The sequence below is a fragment of the Haliotis rubra genome, unplaced genomic scaffold (assembly GCF_003918875.1).
Source record: "Haliotis rubra isolate DU_JTF1 unplaced genomic scaffold, ASM391887v1 Scf299, whole genome shotgun sequence".
NCBI classification, from domain to species: domain Eukaryota; kingdom Metazoa; phylum Mollusca; class Gastropoda; order Lepetellida; family Haliotidae; genus Haliotis; species Haliotis rubra.
The window spans coordinates 384,459-408,045 of NW_025766967.1; the positions used below are offsets into that span (position 1 = coordinate 384,459).

General features: G+C 39.6%; 2 protein-coding genes across 5 annotated transcripts in view; one reads left to right on the forward strand and one right to left on the reverse strand.

The window, feature by feature from the left end:
- LOC124282362 overlaps positions 1-23,587 on the reverse strand; it is a 32,466-nt gene that overhangs the window by 3,192 nt on the left and 5,687 nt on the right. The window lies entirely within an intron of this gene.
- LOC124282363 lies at positions 4,133-12,921 on the forward strand. Of its 4 annotated transcripts, XM_046718336.1 has the most exons (5): positions 4,133-4,268; positions 10,234-10,406; positions 10,897-10,933; positions 11,144-11,252; positions 12,363-12,921. In XM_046718336.1, the coding sequence occupies exons 1-5, from the start codon at positions 4,256-4,258 to the stop codon at positions 12,382-12,384; spliced, it is 354 nt and encodes a 117-aa protein (XP_046574292.1). In that variant the 5' UTR covers positions 4,133-4,255; the 3' UTR covers positions 12,385-12,921. The 4 variants fall into 4 exon arrangements, with proteins under 4 accessions (XP_046574292.1, XP_046574290.1, XP_046574289.1 ...); XM_046718334.1 differs by lacking the exon at positions 11,144-11,252 and having other exon boundaries at positions 4,133-4,359; XM_046718333.1 differs by lacking the exon at positions 11,144-11,252.

Consider the following 23,587-nt stretch of genomic DNA (forward strand, 5'->3'; position numbering starts at 1 on the left):
CAACATTATACAGCTCTGCGCGGCTACTACATCGGCGATCACAACGTCCAAAACTTCAACGGCTTGTCTGAGGCGCAATGTAAAGACGCCTGCACCGCCGTCACTTCCTATGTGTGTAGGTCTGCTGATCTCCGTACACGTGACGGGTACTGTTCCCTCACTCATGAAAGTCTCAAGACAGTTCCACAATCCAGCTACCGAGTAGAAAGTAAAATCTCAATAATCACACACTATTCGAGAAATTGCCTGACCTAACCATCCAGCATTATTGTTTTTTATTTCAGGCAGTTCTTCCTTTTGTCTTCAATGCGTTAGTGTGTTCTGTTAACCATGCTTTAACCAAATCCTACAGCTTAAAATACCAGGAATTTCTTGGGTTATGTGTGTAGTTTATGGTCAGGGACGAGGAATATCTATTTTCGCAGTTGCATCCATCAGTTTTCATGGTGCAGTTGCCCCCAAGTCGGAAAAGTATGAGAAAGGGAGGTCACTCCAATTATAAGTTGGAACCATCTCCTATTTGAGAAAAACTGTCGTTGGTATCACATGTTTCTCGTGTAATGTAACAGTAACTATGAATATGTGTCGCCCTGAAATACGTGAACTTCACGGAGGGGTTGTCAGTCAAGAGTGATGAACGTGTTCAACATGAATTAAAAATGCAATCTGATGATTTTTGCTGTATTTTATTTAGTGGTAATGTGTGTGTGATTATGCTCCGAATACTCATGCTGTTAACCACTGGTTTGTCTTGTCCAGATTGTTATTTTAATTAATAGTCCAGCTTTATGACCGCGGTCTGACAATAACCATGTCTGAATGAGACACTCCAGCAACTGACGAAATTTGGATATGATGACATCCATCACCCAAGTCAGCACTCTCCTACCCAGAGTTCCATGCGGCCAGCCAGCACAGGCCAGAAAGATGTGACGCTTCGTCACATCTTGCAGAGTCCATTCAATATGATGTACATATTTTTTAGCTCTTGTATTTTTTACGAGTCTACACATCTAACTAAACATCTGTGTTAGTATTGTTTAGTTTCACGGAGAAAATATCCTAAAACTTTTATATATCGTTTATTCGTTTTTTAGGCCATCGGCCCATGTACATCGTTGAACATTAATATATGATGATATGGTGAAAGTGACAATGATTATACATTGCGGAGAGGCATACAATGTTTAACATATTTTGCTACATTTAGAATAATTTCATGATCTTTACTGCATAGTAGTAACTTATAAGAATAAGAAGTAGGGTAATCAGAAAATCTAGATGATATATATTTTCTCCTTATCAAATTATTCATTGGGCACTCAAACATATATACCCTGCCTACGACCAATGGGTAACTCGTCTAATCTAAGCAAACATAAATATCTCCTCATCTGCCAGTTTCTAATATTCATGATATAATATTCTGTATCAAAGCACGATTTTAACTGGAGTTCTAAGATGCCTAGCGGTTAGAACAATAGAAAAAAAAATACATTATCAGACAATAAAGGTATAGTTTTTTGATGACGTAACAATTGAATGACGTTTCCCGTCACTGCGCCATTCTAGTGTGCCCCCTCGTAATCGAACCATTTTACATTACGTCACAATGTAGGCGACGCAACGATGCATGTCAGCTGTCATCGCATCGTACGGCCTCCTACAGTAAACTACTCCGTTGCATCCCGTTTTTTGGGTTTGCAGTTGCTTCACGCAGCTACAGGTTGTTCAGCTTGACCTGAGCTACTTTACATATGCCTGACCCGGGAGGTCAAATGGGACAAACGGCTGGTCGAGTTTTTAACTGCATTAAATAGGGGAGCAGAGAATGTTGTTATTGTTGCGTTCGTGCGAAACATGCATACATGGCTTCGTTACAGAACTTGTCCCGGAAAACAACACATCTGAAAAAAAACGTCATTTCATGTTTTAATTGAATTTTTTTACAGTCATATGCTATCTAGTTTGGTTTACTATCTTTACAATGTAAAGTCAGTTACTTTCAGAATCCGATTCACCCTCGCTATCACTCTCTCCATCCAGTTCAATTATCACTTTTTCTATGTCATGTTCAACTGCAATATTTCTGTCCCAGTAGTCGCTTTCCAATTTTTCAACATGGGCACAGCAATCAGTCCATTGGCCCATATAAGTTCGATTGGGTTCAGATCTGCGTGGTATGGAGATAGCCTGATTCCTGTGTGACCGTGTAAAGAAAGTAAGGACATTGCTGGCGATTTCTCGACACTGAGATGTCAAACGGCGACCTTGTCTCGGCTGTTCGGACATGTTGACAATCAGCTGGCAAAGGTGCACCCCTTCACAATAATACACCCAACCAGTTGTGACACGGTCACGCAATGCATTAGTATTCACTTGATCAGGTCAAGCTGAACAACGTGTAACATCAATGGTGGAAACATTACGTTTATGTTTTACGACGGTTAAAATGTGTCAATTCGACTCACAAGTTTTCAGCGACACGGTAACGTTCGCAATGTTTACATTCCCACAATGCAATCGTGGAATGTCGCTTGACTACTCAGCTTCATCTGGATGTACTGATCTAAACTTACGTTGGTAGTAGAAATGCGACGATCATATTGTCCCTGACGGTTTACGTTAATGACAGATGAATTAAAATAATTTAGAGAAGATATTTAATCCGAACGTAAACCGTCATCAAACTGCTATCATTTGTTTTTTTCTGGTAACGTTCGTCTTTACGTAGGGGGCAGACACATCAATAGAACAGCGCGCTTGTTAGCCCTTTGCGAGGATTCTTAATTTAGGTCACCGACACCGTCGTTTGTTTTCTGCCTTAAATTAATCGTAATTATCCTTAGAAAGTATTAAATTTGGCATCTTAGAAAAGAAATACAGTTCGGTCTACCACCATGTATAGTGTAATAAAGCACACTTTCGCCCTGAACTATTATAACGTTAAAGCATTCGGACGCAAGCGTCCTCGTACTTTAACTAAAATAGTTCAGGGCGAAAGTGTGTTTTATTACACTATACATGGTGGTAACGAAATGTATTTCTTAAATAAAAGTTTAAACCTGTCAGATGTACTTAATATGTTATTAAAAATTGCCTGTATATTACATTCACATATGCGTTGCTTAAATAGCACTAAAAAACATATCCACATTACCAATATCCTAAAACAGGTACACATCACCAAATCCGAAACTGAAAAGTAATTGCCTTACACCACTTGCCCATGTTGTCCTGTCAGATTCATCGAGTTGTTTCATTAAAAGATAACTCTGCCAGGGATTCTTACTATTATCTATCCTCAAATGTTTGCACCAATATTTAACACATTTAACATGATAATCTACATACAATTGATGTCTACCACACTCCGCCAAAAACAGCATTACTAGAATTATATTTGCTAACCTCTAGCACAAACTTACAGAAATTAGCATAAAATGATTCTAGCACTGGATACCTCTGAAATCCCAAAACTTCGGCACCATACAATAACACAGGTTTCATTTTAATGTCGAACAATGTGAATGAAATATTAGCTGGCAGTTCTGTAACACTATTTCGATTTCCTTTGTTTACATGGGTTGTACGGCTCCACGTGCTGTCATCGAAGCCTAATTGAGAACAAACGATGCAGCCGCTTTGATATATCAATATGTATTGTCTTAAACCTTACTGTCGCAGTTGTGGAAGATTAATTATTTCACAATGTAAAACATTATGAAAACCGCGCCGAATTGGTTTCGTTGGGCCAATATCTTTTTACTTACGAATATGCGCGTTTGTTTACAAACAAGAGAAAAGTCCGGTCACGTGATATGCAAATTAGCCTGTGGCAGTGGTGTTATGCTAAGTCATCGCTGCGCCGGAGTGTGCCAAGTCAGCAAGTCTGACCACCGATCCCGTAAGTCGAACCTAACGACAAGCATGGGTTGCCGACGTCCATTTCTATCACGGCCCCATGTTATTAACAGAATGGTGTATCCCTGTGGGATGGGGAGCTTCCCTGTTACATTGGGTGTCCTGAAACCTTAAGCTCCACGTTCAGGTCAACCTGTCACATCGGTTGCCAGTTAAACAACATTTCACATTTAACAATTACATTTAAGACAATCGTACAATGCTGATTGAATATACAGTGGTACTAGGGTGATTTTGGCGGTAGATCAGCCTGTGACGGACAGTCCGGTCGGACCCTGTGTTGTTGTGGACTACTGTTCACTGAACGCCGAGTTCAGGCTGCACCTGGGAGATGCGAGTAGAAGGTTGGTACAGATTGAGACAACTATCTTCCTTTCTCCCCGTTTCACTGATTGAACTGACGGGAGGAATCGATCACAGCAGTCCGGCCACACTGTAAGTCACCCTTGATCAACTCTCTCTTCCATTGTGTGAGATCATATATTTTTTTTCTCGATTTCATAGGCTAAAACACATGTATCACAGCAGGTTATATTGCTCATGAGCGGATCCAATTGATCCCCCTGGACCCCCGATTGGCTCCGCCAACGGAAAAACAAATCTTCAAAGTTGTCTTAAGTCATTTTCAAAAGAGGGGGTTCGAACCCCCTGAACCCCCACACTGGATCCACCAGTGCTCTTCCCGTTGTTTAAAAAATGCATTATCAACACAATAGAGTCCTTTATATTACATTTGAAATTATTCACCTTTTCTGTGCTCTGCTGTGAAATGTGAGAGACTATTGAACGAGACATTCATTCCGCAATACACATGTGCGACAACTATTGCCGGTGCTACATTATCGAGCACTGTAAATGCTGTAACGGGATACAGTGTACAAGGAAGTAAACTGTGGCACAAGCTAGCTGTAGCAAACTGGAAAGCCCCGGCCTAAAATAGAACAGTTGAGCCACGTTTATATATATACCATGCCATTATGCACTAGATAGTCCAGTCTTAAGTCTCCTGGATTTTAATGCACTCTATTGAAAAGGTAACCTGGTTTTATGTCAGTGACAGCGGGTTTGGTGTGACTGGGCTCACATTACGTGGTGTATTGTGCTATTTTCGTACTGTTGTGTGGAAAGTTGGGTGCGTCAGGCAATATAGTTATTTCGTAATTCGAATCAATTATATGTTGCACACTTTGCCGTGTGTCTTGGGTGTTTACATTACAATAATCAACTATGTGCTATCGACAGTTATTTCAAAGATAATATCCATTGTTTCTTTGCTCGGTCATCACGTCTTACAGTGTTATGTATTTTTATCGATCAGATTTGTCTTTAAAGCTACACGCATCATTATTGTATAACACGGCGGCCTGCCAAACTGAAACTATGAGTGAGTGAGTGAGTGAATTCGGTTTTACGCCGCTTTTAGCAATATTCCAGCAATATCACGGCGGGGGACACCAGAAATGAGCTGCACACATTGTACCCATGTGGGGATTCGAACCCGGGTCTTCGGCGTGACGAGCCAACGCTTTAACCACTAGGCTACCCCACCGTCCCCCCTGAAACTATGAGCATCGATAGATGCAATTTGTACGCAGTTAGATTCCTTGAACCAGGCCAGCGAAAATAAACACGCATCGTATTTTACAACCAGTAAAGCCTGCTGTGTTTCCCGTCTATATTTAGACATCCCCTGTCGCTCATACACATCATGATCATCTGGGTCAGTATGACCCGCTTTAATGACGTATACACTCATGTCATGACATGTGAACATAGAACGTTTAAGGTCCTGATTCTCTTGCCCTGTTGCAAGCCAACCATATTGGATACAAAATACTCAAATGCACACGATGATGGATAACACTGAAAGCACAGTATCGAGGAAAGGGGAACAGAAAAGGCATGGGACAGGTGAGGCAAATCATTTTATTCTGCATATTCTTGGCCGCGGAGTCGATGATTTAGCACTCAAGAGGGGGGATTTGGGGCAGCCTAGTGTTAACGAGTTCTCTCGTCACGCCGAAGATCCTGTTTCGATTGCCCACATGGGTTCAAAGTGTGAAGCCCATTTCTGGTGTCCCCAGCGGTGCTATCGTTGGAATATTGCTAAAAGCGTAAAATTAAACTCACTCACTCACTAGAAGAGAAGGTATGCACGAAGGAACAGAAAGGAAATTGAAGGGCAAAAATACTATACCGTGTTTTGGGGAGGTTTATTTGTTTTGTTTTTGTATTTTGGATTACTCTTTCTGAATAAAGTACAGATTCTAGTACTTCTGTTGGGTTGAGTCCGAAACCACACCCTCAGAGTCAGGCTTCAAATCGCCTGCACACAAAGTAAGCGGTTTCCTACAAGATCAATACGTTTTATTATCTTACCTTAATGTGAAATACTTTAATTTAATTGGTCAATGACGCTTTAACAAGTTTCCGTGTCACCCCCTCCCAGGAGGGTGACAACTGGAAAATATATTATCCGCTGCCACGGTAACCGCCAAACTCTCCGCCGAGAAGCTGTATCGCTGACAGTCGTATGACGTCATAATATGACGCATGCAGTGTCCGGAGTTTTAAAACCGTTCGATTAGCTGTTTCTGATTTCAGTATGTACAGATTCTTGGTGTTGCATTGCCATGCATTGTATGCTATAACGGGGTTGATTGAACAAGGATGTAAACTGTGGCGCAAGCTATATATAACGGTTGCAAACTGGAAAGCCCCGGCCTGAAATAGAACAGTTAAACTACGTGTATAGATACGCTAGTGTTCTAGATAGACCGGAAATTTCAAATCAGTGCGGGAATTTCAGTCTCCTGGAGCAGGAAGTGAGTATATCTGTAAACCGTTGTATCTGATTTCCTAGGTGTATTTTAATGCACTCTATTAAAAATGTAGCGGGTTTTATGTCAGTAGTAGCGGGTTTGTTCTGACTGGTGACAGGGCTAACATTAGGTGGTGTGATGTGCTATTTCCGTACTGCTGTGTGGACATTTGGGTACGTCATGCGAATATAGTTATTCCTAATATTCGAATCAATTTATATATTTTGCACACTTTGCTGTGTGTCTTGGGTGATTACATTACAATAATCAACTATGTGTTATCGACAGTTAATTCAAAGGTAATGTTCATTGTTTCTTACCATATTATGTATTACCATATTATGTATTTCTATCGATCAGGGTTCATGCATGACGAAAGCGTGAATTAAACAACACTGATGAAAAGATATATTTGTGACTCTTTAAGCCGGACGCATTTATATTCCATCCGTAAAACGGCGGTCTGCCAAGCTGAAATTATGAGCATCGACAGATGCAGTTTGGTTTCCTTGAACAGATCAACGAGCATACACACGCGATGTCTTTACAAGCAGCCAACTTTGCGCTTGGCCTATGATTGTTGGAAATCCCCGTCTATATTTAGACACCATCTGTCGCCCATACACATCGCGATCATATGGGTCGGCGTGACCCGCTTTAGTGACGTATACACTCATGTAATGACATATGAACGCAGAACCAGTAAGATCCAGGACTTGTAAGATCTGTTGCACTGTTGCAAGCCAACTACATAGCATGCTAAATACTCAAATACACACAATGGTGAATAACGCTGAATGCATCGGTTAGTATCGGGGGCAAAAGGAACAGAAACAGAATGAGACAGGGGAGGCAACTCTTTGCACCCTGCAAACAGTTGGTCGCGCTCTCGATGACACAGCATTGTGAGTCTCACTCAAGAGAAAGTATACGACGTCTATTGGGCATGTGTGAAGGAAAGAAAAGACATTGAAGGGCAACAATACTATACCGTGTATTTTCGTAGCTTTTGTAAGTAACTGGAAATTGAAAGAACGTTTGCTCAGTTTGATTATGATCTAAGATTTAAGCGTCTCAACATTACTCAGTCCTGCAACAGCATGTAAACTAGTATCTGTAGTTGTGAACATAAGCTGGTTCATTGAAGACTGGGATCAGACATGAGTCGGCATCCACATGACTTTGTTCGAAATGTTGTACGTTTGTGCCGAAGGAACCATAACTAAAGCAGCCGCCAGTAGTTTAATATTGGTTTAAGGAATTGGCAAATATTATATTGAATATTAAGCCACACAGACGTGAACATCACATGGACTTTAAAGTCAACCAAAATGTATGGTTTCATTTGCTCGTCAGTTTAGCGTCAAGGGTCATGTCGATATCAGTTAGAAAGAAAACAAATGAAGGGTGTTTTACAAATCTAACATTCAATCTACTGATCGATACGGTTCACCAATGTCATGTCTAAATCTTCTCCAGAATTGACTGCACGTCCTCGACGTTCCAGTAGAAACAGACAACAACAACCTCCACACGTGCGTTTATGGGACAACAACCTCCACACATGCGTTTAGGAGACAACAACCTCCACACATGCGTTTATGGGACAACAACCTCCACACATGCGTTGATCGGACAACAACCTCCACACATGCGTTTATGGGACAACAACCTCCACACATGCGTTTATGGGACAAGACCCTCCACACATGCGTTTATGGGACAACAACCTCCACACATGCGTTTATGGGACAACAACCCACAGGGACCAATATCTTCATTTCACATCTTAACACACATACAGCATATTTTCATCGGACACTACATTGGTATCACCCTTCGTGACTCTTGGTGCGAGTATCTGGAGTAGTTCATCAAAAGATTCTGGCGTCTCTATTTCTCTCAAGAAATTGAAGAATGCCCTTGTATCCTCCAGTCTCAGTTCAGAGTCTGGTGTAGAGCCCATATAACAGCCTTCTATCAGCTTGCAGCCATGGCCGAACCCAATTACGACGTGGTCTTCTATGCCTTCTTCTCAGTCCCCTTCTCAGGACCTCAAGGGTCACTGCATCTTGTTGCACAGTTTGTTGCTGCAGCATCAAAACAAAGCCCAGGGCTGCAGTGTTGCGAGGAAGTTGATCCATTAGTACCGTCAGGAGGTGCAGGCCGCGTTTATACTCGACTGCCGATAGTGGCGACAAATCCGACCAGTATTGGAGTCAGTGTCCGATTACCCTACGAATAGTAACTGATTTGTCGGATTGGTGTCGGGACAGTGTTGGAAGTGTCAGATTAGTGTCAGGTCACCCTCGAATTACAATCCGACCGCAATCGGATCAGTCGGACGCCGCCGATGAATATGGCCGACAGACATCGGGCCGCTACCAGTCTTTCATCCGATTCACCAAATCAATGTTGGATCTCTATCGGATTTTACAGGAAAAGTTGACCCCCCAAAAAGGATGTCGGGTGAAGTTTCATCGGAACTCATCGGAACGCTGAAATTTTCGCAAAATGGGATCAGATGGGCATCAGATGAGGTTCGGATGGTCAGTGAAATAGGGGTGTAACATCAGTATCCAGCAAATCTAGTCAACAGAACCATCAAGACAAACCTCAACCCAAAAGACAAACCACCACATCAGCATTGAGCACCATTCATGATCAGCACACCATACATCGATACAACAATCATACCCGCAGACTAATATAAATAAACAAGCCAACATAGTTGTTCTGCTCCAGAGAGGCATGTCAATTCAACATATTCTACAAGACAACGGTATACCAACTACAAGCAGACCCTTCAGGTTTTGTCTACTACTTACAATGCGAATGTTGTGCCTTATACGTTGTTGAAACGCCCTGACCACTAAACATGTGAATCAAGGAACACGAGACATCTGTAAAGAAAAAGACCCCAAATCAACCATTCCCGACCCCAAGCCCATCCGAATCATATCATTCTCTGGAACATCGACACCCATCAACATCAACAACTCGCCAGAAAGATAGAAAACTCTCAGAGGCAATCAGCATCTAAACCTTTAGCTTCTCCCAAACACTCCCGTGTTTGTTTGCTAATACATGTACACTTCACTGTCAATATGGCGCTGCAAATATATATTAAATCATTGTTCCCATGTTGTACTGTTTGCCTTTAGGCTACATATACAAAAATATCTGCCTGTTTGTCTGCAATTAACATCAAAAGACTCAATGCAACAATCAACAGAAATCGAGGTTATTACACCCCTAGAGCTTACCATCATATAATCAAAGCTAATCATGAATAACCCTGTCCTACCCTTTGTACATCTGGCTTCATAGCCATTATCTGTAATCACAATAACTAGCAGTAATGCCATCACACCGTACAATTGCATAAAAGAAGTGTTCTATCCATAAACATTGTTCCTCTGCATCTTACTAGCTTCTAAATGCAACTTACAGAATTGGACGGCAATTGCATGTTTCCTCGTTGCAGACAACCTGACCAACACAGAAATGGATGGCCGAGCACTGACGAGCCGCAAATGCATAGCGGTGATACTTACAATCAACGTTGCTCTCATCGCAACTTTCATCTCAATTTCCTTGACAAAGACCTACGACGCTCAAGAAGGGAGTGTACCAGGGACCATAAGGTCCACTGTACTGGTAGGTGGTGTCGCGATAAAGACCACTCTTCTCATAATAAAAATATTTATGTAAGCTGCCTTATGAACGCATTTGTAGTGTGGACCATTCTTAATTTGTGTGTGTGTGTGTGTGTGTGTGCGTGCGCGCGCGCGTGTGTGTGCGTGTGCGTGTGTGTGTGTGTGTGTTGGTAAGCTTTCGTTTGATTATAGCATAGCAGGTCAAAACCTATTTACGCTAACACAAAATATCCTGGTCTGGTCAAAAGATACAAGAGGATTGATTATTCTCTGAAGTTTCAATTTCAATTACAAATTCATTGCCATTGCTGGCATATACTATATAGTTCTATCTGACACAAACGCATACAAGTATAAAATGGTATATGTCGAGGAAAAACCAGAATGTTGTCTGTATATGGAAAAGAAATTAACATAAACAAATAGCGATGGCACTTTTTTTTAATAGTATGGATGTTTTAAACTTTGTTTTATATTTTCGTGTCTGACAGGACTTCCTAAATTTGACCAAAGAGGGCTTTGCTGAAGGTAAGCTTCTTTGCTCTTCCTTATCCAGTATATCTATGTTATCTTAGCATCTCCCCATTCAGTGTCAAACATTTGTGAATTTCTTGTATGAGTGTCATTTTAGAAGCTGGGAAGTAAAATATTGACACACTTAATCGATAACATATTTTATATCGTGGGTGTGACGTGTCGGTTCAGATTCTTGTAGCAATGGCTTGAATTTCTATGAAGGTTCGAGACTGGAATCATATAATGTCAATTTGGGAGGAAACCAGGCGGTCCGAAACAATCCCAGCATTACATCTTGGCTTGAAGCAGTTGGCTCTGGCCCCACAGAAAGGTAAGTGCTTGATGCAACTATGACAGTGTGATAATCAAGCATGCCTTTAGCTGCCTGATGATGCTTGACAATGACTGGTAATGACCAATGAGATTTACAACAACCCACGATGACCAAAAAGTGATGATGACGCATACCAATGATGACGATCGCCGATGATGACTGATGATGACCAATGATTGATGGATGATGACTCATAATAACTAATGATGACGATGGTCGATGATGATCAATGATGACAGACGATGAAAATGACCAATGATGACTTAGGATGACCGATGAATACTGACGGTGACTGATGACTACTGATAACTGATGGTGACTAATGACGATCAATGATTTCTCAAGATGATGGCTCCTTATAACTGACGGTGCCTGACAATAGCTGGCGATTACTGAGTTTTGACGACTTGCGATGACTGTTGATGACTTATCATAAAGGATGATAACATAGGGCAGATGTCCGATGATTACTGATGACTGATGACTCTTAATGAGTAATGATGAGGGAGGGAGTGAGTTTAGTTTTACGCCGCACTCAGCAATATTCCAGCTAGATGGCGCCGGACTGTTAATAATCGAAACTTGACCAGACAATCGTGTGATCAACAATATGAACATCGATAGGCGTATGTTGGAACCGATGACATGTGTCAACCAAATCAGCGACTCTGAGAAGTGGTTCAGTTGCTGCCATGGTTGTATTTACGGTAGTGGTAATGGGATTTATGAGTTTCCTGCATATATGTGTGTGTCTGTGCGTGTGTGAGTGCGTGCATCGTGCGTGAGTCTGTTTTCTTGTTCTCGCCATTCAGGACTCAGAAGTATAGTTTGTTTCTGTGAGTACCAAAACATTTCAAGGTACACTATTTGCTTAGCTGATGGAATCAGATGTTTAACTAACAACCTACTACATTTAGTGTTAAGTGCAAAACGAAAACTTTTTGACTTATAAAATCATAAACTCTTACCATATAATGCCGGTTTGATTATCATACTTTTCAAACATGTTAAAATGCTTTAGAAATATTAATACAGATCAGTGTCAACCTGTTACCCCAATACATCGAGCATACATCATACATCGACGTCTATTATATGTTTTAACAGATCACAGTATGTCTGTCATTGACCTCCTGAATGACCCGGAAGTGGGGACAACCCTGATACAGCATTTCCGGTTGCAGGAGAACCGAATTGTGGTTTTGAATAGCAGCATTTACGACATGCACACAACCGTCCTCTACAACGTGACGTCATCAGATGGAGCGCGACTTGAACTAGAGTTTCTCAAAACCAACGCCTATGGTAGAGTACAGACTCTGACCAGGACATCTTACTGGTGCAAGGGCAGACAACTCTGCTCCTTGACTCTTGGAGGAACTTTCGTTCTTTCTGTACCTGAACGCTTACATTTTGAAGCTAATTATATTAAGTTTATCATTGGCGCTATCCCAAATTCCCACATCACGCTTGTTCATGTCATGGGAAGATAATATCGACCATAAGTTTACTGTTTAATAAAAAAATTCAAAGTGACAAAAAAGCACGTACCCTTCGAGTAAGGGGCGGCTTGATTCAAAACTTAGATATCGGTAGAATTACACCAGAGATATAATCAAATGACACAGAATTGTTGTTGTTACCGATATTAAAGTTTGAACTGCTTTAAAATTGTTCTAGTATTTATTTTTTTCGGCAAATCAATATGCCTAAAAAGGAATAATCGGGTTGAATACTAGAAAAAAAAATTGTCACACAACAAAATCTATACGTAATTTCTTTTTCAGTTTCGGATATTAGTTTTGATGAATATGTATGTATGTATATGTGTGTATGTATGTATGTATGTATGTATGTATGTATCTATGTATGTATGTATGTATGTATGTATGTACGTCTGTGTGTGTGTGTATGTATGTATGTATGTATGTATGTATGTATGTATGTATGTATGTACGTCTGTGTGTATGTATGTATGTATGTATGTATGTATGTATGTATGTATGTATGTATGTATGTATGTATGAATGTATGTATGTATGTATGTATACTTCCCAGCAGAATGTTAGACTCACTTCGGCAAATCAATATGCCTAAAAAGGAATAATCGGGTTGAATACTAGATATAAAAAAGTGTCACACAACAAAACCTATACGTAATTTCTTTTTCAGTTTCGGATATTAGTTTCGATGAATATGTATGTATGTATATATGTGTGTGTGTATGTCTGTATGTCTGTATGTATGTATGTATGTAGTGAGTGAGTTAAGATTTTAAGTCACATCGGCAATATTTCAGCCATATCGTGACTAAAGCAAGTTGTAAATATATCAACAATTTAAGTGAAATTATAAAATTCTGCCAACGAAGGACAGTAAAATAACTAGATTATCACAGATATAGATATAAAACTAGTAACAAAATCTAAAACATTTGACCTATACAAGACGATACAATATAAAAAACAGGCTAATGATCGCCAACAACTGAAGGTAGATCACCATACTAGGGACCATGGGGACTTACAGTACATTTGCTTCCTGCATGGACCCTAGCTGGATTTACACCATCCCTTCAGCCGTTAGCAATTTAGCAAATCTAGCCATACATTAAAAGAACAGGTATTCTACGATTAAAAAACGGAAAGGTGAAATTTACTATGAATGTTTTGGGACTTACGTACCCTCTCAGGAGGACAATAATTTTACAGTACTTTTACCCCCCTCGAGGATACAGCCACTAACAATCAGTGTTACTAATTCAAACTTCCAATCATAAAATATTTAGTTATTTACAAATCTGTTAACAAATTTAATTCTTTTAAAAAAGCAATAATTAAATGAGGACTTATATCAGTAAAAAGATCCTTCATAGTTCGGGATTTGAAAAAGATATCCCTTGTGATGGAGTACTCAACACAGTCAAGCAAGACATGCTTGACCGTGATTCGTTCATCACAAGGGATACAAAAAGGAGGAACTTCACCTTTTAATAGGTACTCATGCGTATATCTTGTGTGGCCAATACGACATCGTCGTATGATGACCTCTTCAAATCTGGACTGACAACCCAAGTAAGTGTAACCGATATAGGGTTTTATTTCATGTAATTTATTAATACCTACCTGGGCGTCCCACTTCTTTTGCATCAGATCACGGATATAAGATCTTATAGCAGCTTTGTAATCAGAGTATGGGATCAGAAGTGGTGTCACAGATTTGTTGAGGGCTGCCTTAGCAGCAATATCAGCCATCGTATTCCCAGAAATGCCAACGTGGCTGGGTAACCAACAAAAGACGATGTCGCATTGGCCAGTAGCAAGTTCATTGTACAATTCAATAATTTCTAATAAAAGTGGATGTTTGCAAGAAACATTTTTAATAGCCTCAAGACACGAAAGAGAGTCTGAAAAGATGATATATTGTTTATATTTACACTGTTTATTAATATATTTAAGAGTTGTTAGTATTGCGTTTGCTTCTGCTGTGAAAATAGAACTGTCATTGGGTAATCTGGAAGATATTGTTTTGGACCCAATGACAGTGGCACAAGCAACCGCGCCACCAGCCTTGGAGCCATCTGTAAATAAGGATTTATATGTATTATATTTACTTTTTAATTGATTATATTCTTGTTTATATTGTAATTCATTAGTTTCTGCTTTCTTAAACTTAGTCAGTGTGAGGTCGACCTGTGGTCTAACCAATTGCCAAGGAGGAGAAGAAAGAAGACGGGAAGGAGTAATATTTTCCAGCTCAATGCCGGCAGCAGCAATAAATGGCTTAATTCTGAGCCCAAGAGGCGGAACAAGAGAAGGTTTTTTATTATACAAATCCTCATAAAGAGGATTAAAGACACAGTGAAATGCAGGATTAGACTCATTAGAATATAATTTCGTAATATATTGTAAAGATAATTTTATACGACGTTGGGGGACACCCTTATCCTGATTATAATGGTCAGACAGGGTTGAACCCACTCGGACCTGAAATTGCCTGTCTTTTAAAAACTATGTATGTATGTATGTATGTATGTATGTATGAATGTATGAATGTATGTATGTATGTATGTATGTATGTATGTATGTATGTATGTATGTATGTATGTATGTATGTATGTATGTATGTATGTATACTTCCCATCAGAATGTTAGACTCACTTAAAACACTCACTATATGTTATGTATATATGTATATGGTTACATCGAAGATTGATTTCTCCACTAACTTGGGGGAACCAACTGCAAACCTTATGCAGATGAATTGTACGAGGATCATGCATCAAATTGCTGAAAAGCATGTGCAAATATCGTGCATGTGAACAGCTGCGTTTTGGTGTAAAGTTTTGTTAAGAATTCGCAATTTTTCACTGATTTTTAGCATTTATTGAACTCATGGTTATAATCTTTTCAACGTTACCAATTTGTTTTAAAATGCATCAGCTCATGTGTAAACAGTACCTTTAAACAGTATGAAATGTGTTGCAAAATTTAGTTTAGAACAGTTGCCTGAAGTAAGTGGCTATATTTACACTAGTGAGTCTAAACTTATACATTGTATATTTATAGATATATTGCTGCTTGGAATCATATCCAACAATATCACCATTCCCTACCCAGCCTCACCCGCACAAACCCTAGAAAGTTACTTTAAAACTTAAACCACAACATACCTAAAAAAGGGAAAAAACCCTTAAAGAAAAAAATACCAACTAAAACAAAACCATTCTTTTCCCTTCTAAAACCAAAGTCAAACAAACAAATAAAAAAAGCCATGATTACATGAATCGCATGTAAAATATTTTACAGCAGTAGTTTAGATCAATAAAAGCAGCAAATCGCTCCAATAATCATACACAATCTCTACCAAAGGAAGTGTCGATTGCAGCATTCCTTCAATATCGTGACCAAGTGTTTACGAATCAATTTAAAAAAAAGAAATGATGAAGCCAGGTGTTCGTAAATAAGCTACCACAGCCGTATATGTCCACCATTTGAAAATTTGTCCGGCATTCCTGTTCTCGAAGATTTCAAATGGAGACTTTACTTAAGTAAAGTTGTTTGATCAGGGTGATCATTTTAGGCCTTAGGTGAGCATTCAGAGGGTATCCATGTGAACAGTAAGAATGTTGAGAGTATCAGTGACAAATCTTATGTCCGAAGCAATTCTGTAGCTTGAATTGTACCATGTCTTCTTGGTAGTTTTGCCAGATGAACAATTGACATGCCTATGCATGTGTTTGTGACAAGTACCACAGTGGCGCGGAATACAACCACCTCTCCGCTAAAAAACCTGGCGTCATCATATTTAGATAGAGATTCATACATGCTCATGATAGAGTTGGAATCGTACAGTGGACAGTGTTCGATGTTATTATAATGGTTATTGAAAGAGTTTTAATGTACGGATGATGAGCTACTGCTTACAAAAAAAATGTAACGTTCTTTGTTCTGATATTGGATTTCCTTCCTGACTAAAGCTGGGGCCGGACCTGCTCGTTGTCAGTGATTGTATCTGTACCGGCAGATACTCAGATACTAGAACCAACGAACGAACACACACGCACACACACACGCACGCACGCACACACACACGCACGCACGCACGCGCGCCACTGAGACATTTAGCATTGTTACATCTTATAATTTGGTTCTGACAATAAGTTAAGTTTTGCGGGCTGTATAAAGATAAGGACAATTAGGTTACAGAATATGAAAACGTTCCGTGATAGAGCAAGATATTCACTACACAGTAAGATATCATTCATGCGAGGAGGAAATATGACAGATATAAATATTATCTCACAGCCAGGTCGAATGTTAAACTTTATAAGTGGCTCTTCTGGTGAACGAAGAATGAAGATTGTTTTTCACTCAACCAACATATTATTTTACACCTGAACATCGAATCGCAATGCTTTGTAGGTTTCTTTGAAAACTTCTTACTATCGAGGACTCTCTGAGAGAACCTCTTTCTCCGAACTGGTAATACTTTCTATACAACAGGTTCACCTTGGCCTGCTCTATTTTGGATAATGACATAACATCACACAACATTAGGCACAGCCCATTGAGCCTTTTTGTTAAATAGGTGCTTTCAATCCTTCGACAGTTTTTCAACATTGTGTTTCTTCTGTTGAAATGGTTCACAAAAGGGTTCTTTGAAAACTTGAAAGTAACGAAACTAGTCCAGTTGCATAAAGGAACAACTTTCAGTTTCATAATTATAAGTCTCTGCATAACTAATTGGAAAAAAAGAGGGAAAGTAACATCGTTGTGTCGAACTCGAAATGAAAAGTGTTCGACTTAGCTGAATACGCATTGTCATCAGGGCAGAATGCTATTACTGGTGAGTCAGAGTACACAACGGTGTGGAAAGTTCATGGTACACAAATAGTAGAGTCTTTCTTACATGTATCTGTTACACCCTATCCATGCAACAGCCATTGATTGCATTGGGCAGGCGGTTTGCTAAATACGTGAATTGTGCAATACAGCTAACCCACGGGGCAAACAATTTTCTGCTCATTGCATGAAATGTGTAATAATTGTGATCAGAAGGAAAAAATACTTTAGATCTTTCACAATACGCTCACTGTACGCTCAGTCAAATCAGAAAACAAAACAGATGCGGAAATAAACCGAGTTGAACAACACAATCAGATCACAAATATCTCTACAGCGATGTCTGCTAAGGTGAAGTGGGTGAAATGGGTTTCTTTGGCAAACTGTTTCCATGTATGCACAGTCCATCATTCGTCACCATAACGTATCAGGAGGAGGAAGCAGTAACTTGATTTGAGAAACATCTTCTCTCACTGAATGACTCAATATCAGTAATCACTACCAAATATCCCAAATTTCGTTTTCTATTTCCATTACGACAAACATAAATAAAAGCCTGTTTGGACATTCACTCTTCGTCCCTGACAAACATGATTGTCAAAGAATTACTCAGTCACTATCGCCTTTGATCGAATATACAGGGGTTTGGGAACGTTAATCGAACAAGCATGTCGATACAAAACGGCAGAACCATCTTATGACGAAGTTGTGTCTGCCAACAGAAGAAGCGGGAAGTGTGCACCTAAAGAGGCATGTGTTGTCGGTTCGTGTTTCTATTTTTGTTATCGCACAATTCTCGAGGAAATGATGTCATCGTTTCAACAATATGCATGTAAGCGCGTGACATTGACATTATAAGTTATCACATCGTGTCTCGGGAAATACGGGGTTTTATCAGTCCCTCGTAAGGTTGTGTACAAGGTCGTGTACAACCTTACGAGGGACTGATAAAACCCCGTATTTCCCGAGACACGATGTGATAACGCATTTATCTAGCCGAATGTTTTTACTAAATCAAAAGAAATCAATACGCATCAATTTCATTCTCAGTTGTGGCAAAACGTTTCCTTGCTGCCATGTTGACACCAGCTGATCGATTGACCTCAACACAGCGCACGTTACTAAAGGCTTGGCGATGCACGCTTTTCTCACTTCGCGTGGTCACCGAGGCGTCGCGGGATGATATGACTTTTGTACTCCCTGCTCGCGGATCGTGACGGGTGTACATGGTATTTTATCAGAGTCACGTGAACCAATCAAAACTCGACATTCTTACATGAGGCTGGATAATAACTCATATCTTTTCACATGCATGACGGTTTACAATTCAAAATATGTATTCTGTTTTGCGTATTCCATAAACGTAACAGGTCATGGTGTGTTGCCCTCATCACGAAACACATGTTCAAAATTGCCTCTGTTCATCAGGCAGAAAATTGGGCACCTGGTATGATACGATGGTAGTTTGAATTTGAACCTTGAGCGCCTGACAGGCGACCGGTTGTATTCTCCACAGGAAGTGTTCTGTACTCGTGGACCAGTGGTACTATGTCAGCGCTTTGAGCATGCAATGTGCATGGATAAATGCCCAAAATAAATGGACTATTCTTATTATATATTTGATGCATTATGATGATCACAGGGATATCAGACGCATGGAACACTGATTGGAAACAATTCTCGATGTTTTCTTTTAAAGGTTTTCGGTCCTTACTTTCTCCTTTGATTGATACAGTTACTGTACATTTAACATTAACCGTGACCAACAGAAGAGTAAGTGAGTGAGTGAGTGAGTGGGTGATTAAGGCATTACGCCGTTTTTAGCAAAACCTAAAACACTCTGAATCAATAAGTGGTAACTCCTTTCCTCCACGTTCTACAGTGACGGGATTTTTACAGTCTGAATCATATCCTGGGTTATAAGAAGAGAACACGCCAATCCTTTGAAAAGAGTACCGTAACCACTAGATTTAAAGTATGCCTAAAAGGAATGTTCCTGTACGTGACAACTTTTCAAGGGGTAAGCTTGTCAAGTGGCCAAAGAGTTAAATACCCAATAAAGTTGATACGCAAGTGTTGTCATGATTTTAATCCCTAATTGTCGTGTTATGTAAACATTCTCAACTACCTGATTAGTACTGACTGACTGGGTTTAGTTTTACGCTGCTTTGAGCAATATTCCAGCGGACCTGATTACTGCACTCTGATTCACACATAATCTCACCAAGACCACAGTCAGATCAGTTTTAATGATGTTACCAGATATATATGCACTTCGTGAAGAGATTGTTCTCGTTCAATATCATATTAAGCTTAGTATGGATTTGCATGATATTATTGTCTAAATACTACAAAAAGACCTTTGTTCGACTATTTGCCGAGGAGCAATGGTCAGACGAGCGGATTCGGATAGCATTCCGTGCTTGGTGCGTTGCTCTTACAGGTCATACTTGATATCTGTTCTCTCTAGTCATAATTCTCGAGGAATAGATATAAATAGGTGAGAGGTACAACTTGATCTTGACTCATTAAACTGCACGATGTCAGCAATGTCAAAAGGGACAGGAACTTTCACAATATATATGATTTCACTCTGCAGGCGCTAATAGCTTCATAAGTTGAGGCACTATGCAGATGGTAATGGATTCAAAATTTGAGACACTCTGCTGAAGGTAATGGCTTCATAAGTTGAGGCACTATGCAGAAGCTAATGGATTCATAAGTAGAGGCACTATGCAGAAGGTAATGGCTTCATAAGTTGAGGCACTATGCAGAAGGTAATGGCTTCATAAGTTGAGGCACTATGCAGAAGGTAATGGCTTCATAAGTTGAGGCACTATGCCGAAGCTAGTTTCAATATCAGTTAAGACGCCCTTCAGAAGCTCATGTGGCGGTGGTTTAACCTAGTGGTTAAAGCGTTCGCTCGTCACGCCAAAGACCCGGGTTCGATTACCCACATGGATACAATTATTGAATCCCATTTCTGGTGTGCCCGCCGTGATTTTGCTGGAATATTGCTTAAAGCAGCGTAAAACTAGACTCACTCACTCAGAAGCTAATGGCTTCATATAATGAGACACTTTACAAAGACTAATAGCTTCACAAATTGAGACACGCTGAAATGTATCGATTATGTATTTTGGTTGGGGGATCCTATGTTTGGTCAGGAAGGTTAAAGTATGCACTTCTAGAGGACGTAGATTGTCGAAACATTTAATATGTGAGAGGATAGGGTTATGACCATTGAAGTGTTGCGGGCATATCGAGTACTGATTTCTCGAGAATGTAGATTCTTCTCGGGGAATAGGGCAATGTGATACCTTGTACCTTGTGACAAACGATAACAATATTAGTTGTGCAAATGTTATTTACAAGGGGGTTTAACCGCTTCAGTACACTGAGTAATTCCAGTGTGAATTTGAAATTTTGGTGAAACGCTGTTTTGCATTTTTTGATGGTATACTGCAAATCCTCATGAAGTGTACTTAAAGCCGAATGATTGGGGTGTCAATGTTCACTTTTTAGGACAAACCGTGTGAATGACGGGTGCTACCGTTAGGGCGGGACATGTTTACCTTTTGGGGAAACAAGTGGTCATTTCACATACTTTCAACAGCTAGTTTGTCCTTTATGGCGAATGATTCTTGTTTATTAGGATTGTCAAGACTGGGCATTCCTTTCACTGACGTTTTATATCTTAATGGATGTCAGGTTTGCTGACCTGGTTGATAGTCTGTCACAGTAAACGGTTGCTCATTATATCAGTCATTGGTTTGTTTTGTACAGAATCGAACCTTCACACGCAGCAATAATATGGATAAATTGAGTGTCATTCAAACAAAAACGAAACGTTTCATGTAGGCTATGTTCGACCAACAGAATAATCACAGCTCATCACTAACGTGTCACATAAAATACACATCTAATGACATCCTCTTTATTTGTTTGTTGTTATTCGTGACTCATGCGAACCAACATGTTGTGGGTAACCTTTGACACGCATTGTGTGCTGGGCGCTATTACTAACAAATCATGTCCACGCGGGCACCTGTCGTAACACACCCAAAGTTATTGAGATCTGTCATGGTAGAGTGTACTATTTCCCTTGAGAACTGTAAGAATGGTGTCCTCCCATTTGTGAGAACTCCCAGTTGTGAGACACATTAATTAATGGTTCAGTGCACATAGGTGGTGTTTCCACATCCCTACAATGAAAGTGGGATCAGCCCAGCCCAGTACCCACAGGAGGCGTAGTCCATTGATGAGTTGACTAATGAAATAGATTTTCAAAGATTATATTTACACAGAAGAAATAATTCAATAAATATTTTATTGATTCAGAAGAATAACACATATTTATTGATATGAGTAAGAGTACACATCTTTTTATCATTACGCAACACTACCAATGGCAACGGTAAATATAGATTAACGAAGAGCTGCACTACTTGTGCATGTCGTGCCCAACTTCACATTATTCACTATATAACGAGTTATAACGTGACACATGTCCAAAGTTAACTACCTTACCCTCTGTATTTCCCGTTGTTGACCAGAATAGCACGCGTGGGAGGAACTACAGGATGTCTGCCGTGTTTATAATGTGACAATCAGTCGAGTATTGACAACAGTATATACATCTATACCGCAACGGCCCATTATAACAGAATACAGCTGACATATATAGTTTGTCCCTACTGTGGATACAGCTCATATTACAATACAGAACATGTGCTGATAAGTTATGAAATTGCTCACAGCATCTATATTGGGCAAGAAATGTTAATGGCTGATAAGAGCAATTATGAAAATACACATATTCTAATCGTCCCAAAAAAAAAGAAAAGGAAAGAAAAAAAAGAAGGAAATATCAAACATGTAGTTATACACATTTATTTTAACCAAGACTACAGGCTGAGTTATTATCTTGATGATATTGATAGTAACAACACAGAACAAAAATAATGTTTAATGTTTAACAGAAACACATGTTAAACATGCTCTCTCTCTCTCTCTCTCTCTCTCTCTCTCTCTCTCTCTCTCTCTCTCTCTCTCTCTCTCTCTCTCTCTCTCTCTCTCTCTCTCTCTCTCTCTCTCTCTCTCTCTCTCTCGTCATGTACAATCTGCAAAGCAATACACTTTAATGAGACATCATCTGATAATTTTCTGTCTAGTGTTTAATGTTTTAAAATGGTATTAAATCAGGATTAAAATTTACCTTATCCCCCCCCCCCCTTCGTCATTACGCCTACCCCATCATATTTATCACAATCTTGGTCGTGACAACCAAATCATTTTCATTACAATCTTGGTCGTGACAAACAAATCATATTTATCACAATCTTGGTCGTGACAAGCAAATCATGTGTTAGTTTCAAATTGCCTTAAAGGATGTTTACCAAAATGCGAAATCATGAATACGTAAACTTCAGTAAACTAATCTGCACTGAGTAATGAGCAACACGCCACATGCATCATATTATGTACTGACGTTGCACATCGTATCCAACTTGCGTAGGTCAATAATGATGTTGACCATTGGATTAAACAACGCACAAACATAATCAAGTCTGACATTGTAGACTGATGACTGCTATGTACATGGTAAGTACAGTGCCTACATTGGGACATATTAATTGAAGTGCAGCTAAAATGTATCAGTCTTTCTGACAGGTATACCATTCAAAAAAAAGTAGGGGATATTGGATTACAAGACTCATAAAATGCAAATGATGAAGGCAAGGAGAAAACAAATGATGAAGAGAAATTAAGGGAAAATGTGACAATTTATTCCATTTATCTGGAAATGTTCCATCTGTATGGATATATATTACCTTTTCCCATATGCATTGGCAGTGGCTAGTGGTATGCTCGAAAAAATGGATAGCCCTACTTTTTATTAATGGTATATGAGTGACTGTGTTTCGGTTTTAACGCGACATGAATATCATGCATTGTGTGTGAGGAAAGATTTCAGACGTTGACCAT

What these genes read in the sequence shown, in the direction of transcription:
- LOC124282363 (XM_046718333.1), top strand. An exon ending in CCATAAGGTCCACTGTACTG is followed by an intron (nt 10,407 to 10,896) that starts GTAGGTGGTGTC and finishes CGTGTCTGACAG; the next exon opens with GACTTCCTAAATTTGACCAA. An exon ending in CAAAGAGGGCTTTGCTGAAG is followed by an intron (nt 10,934 to 12,362) that starts GTAAGCTTCTTT and finishes ATGTTTTAACAG; the next exon opens with ATCACAGTATGTCTGTCATT.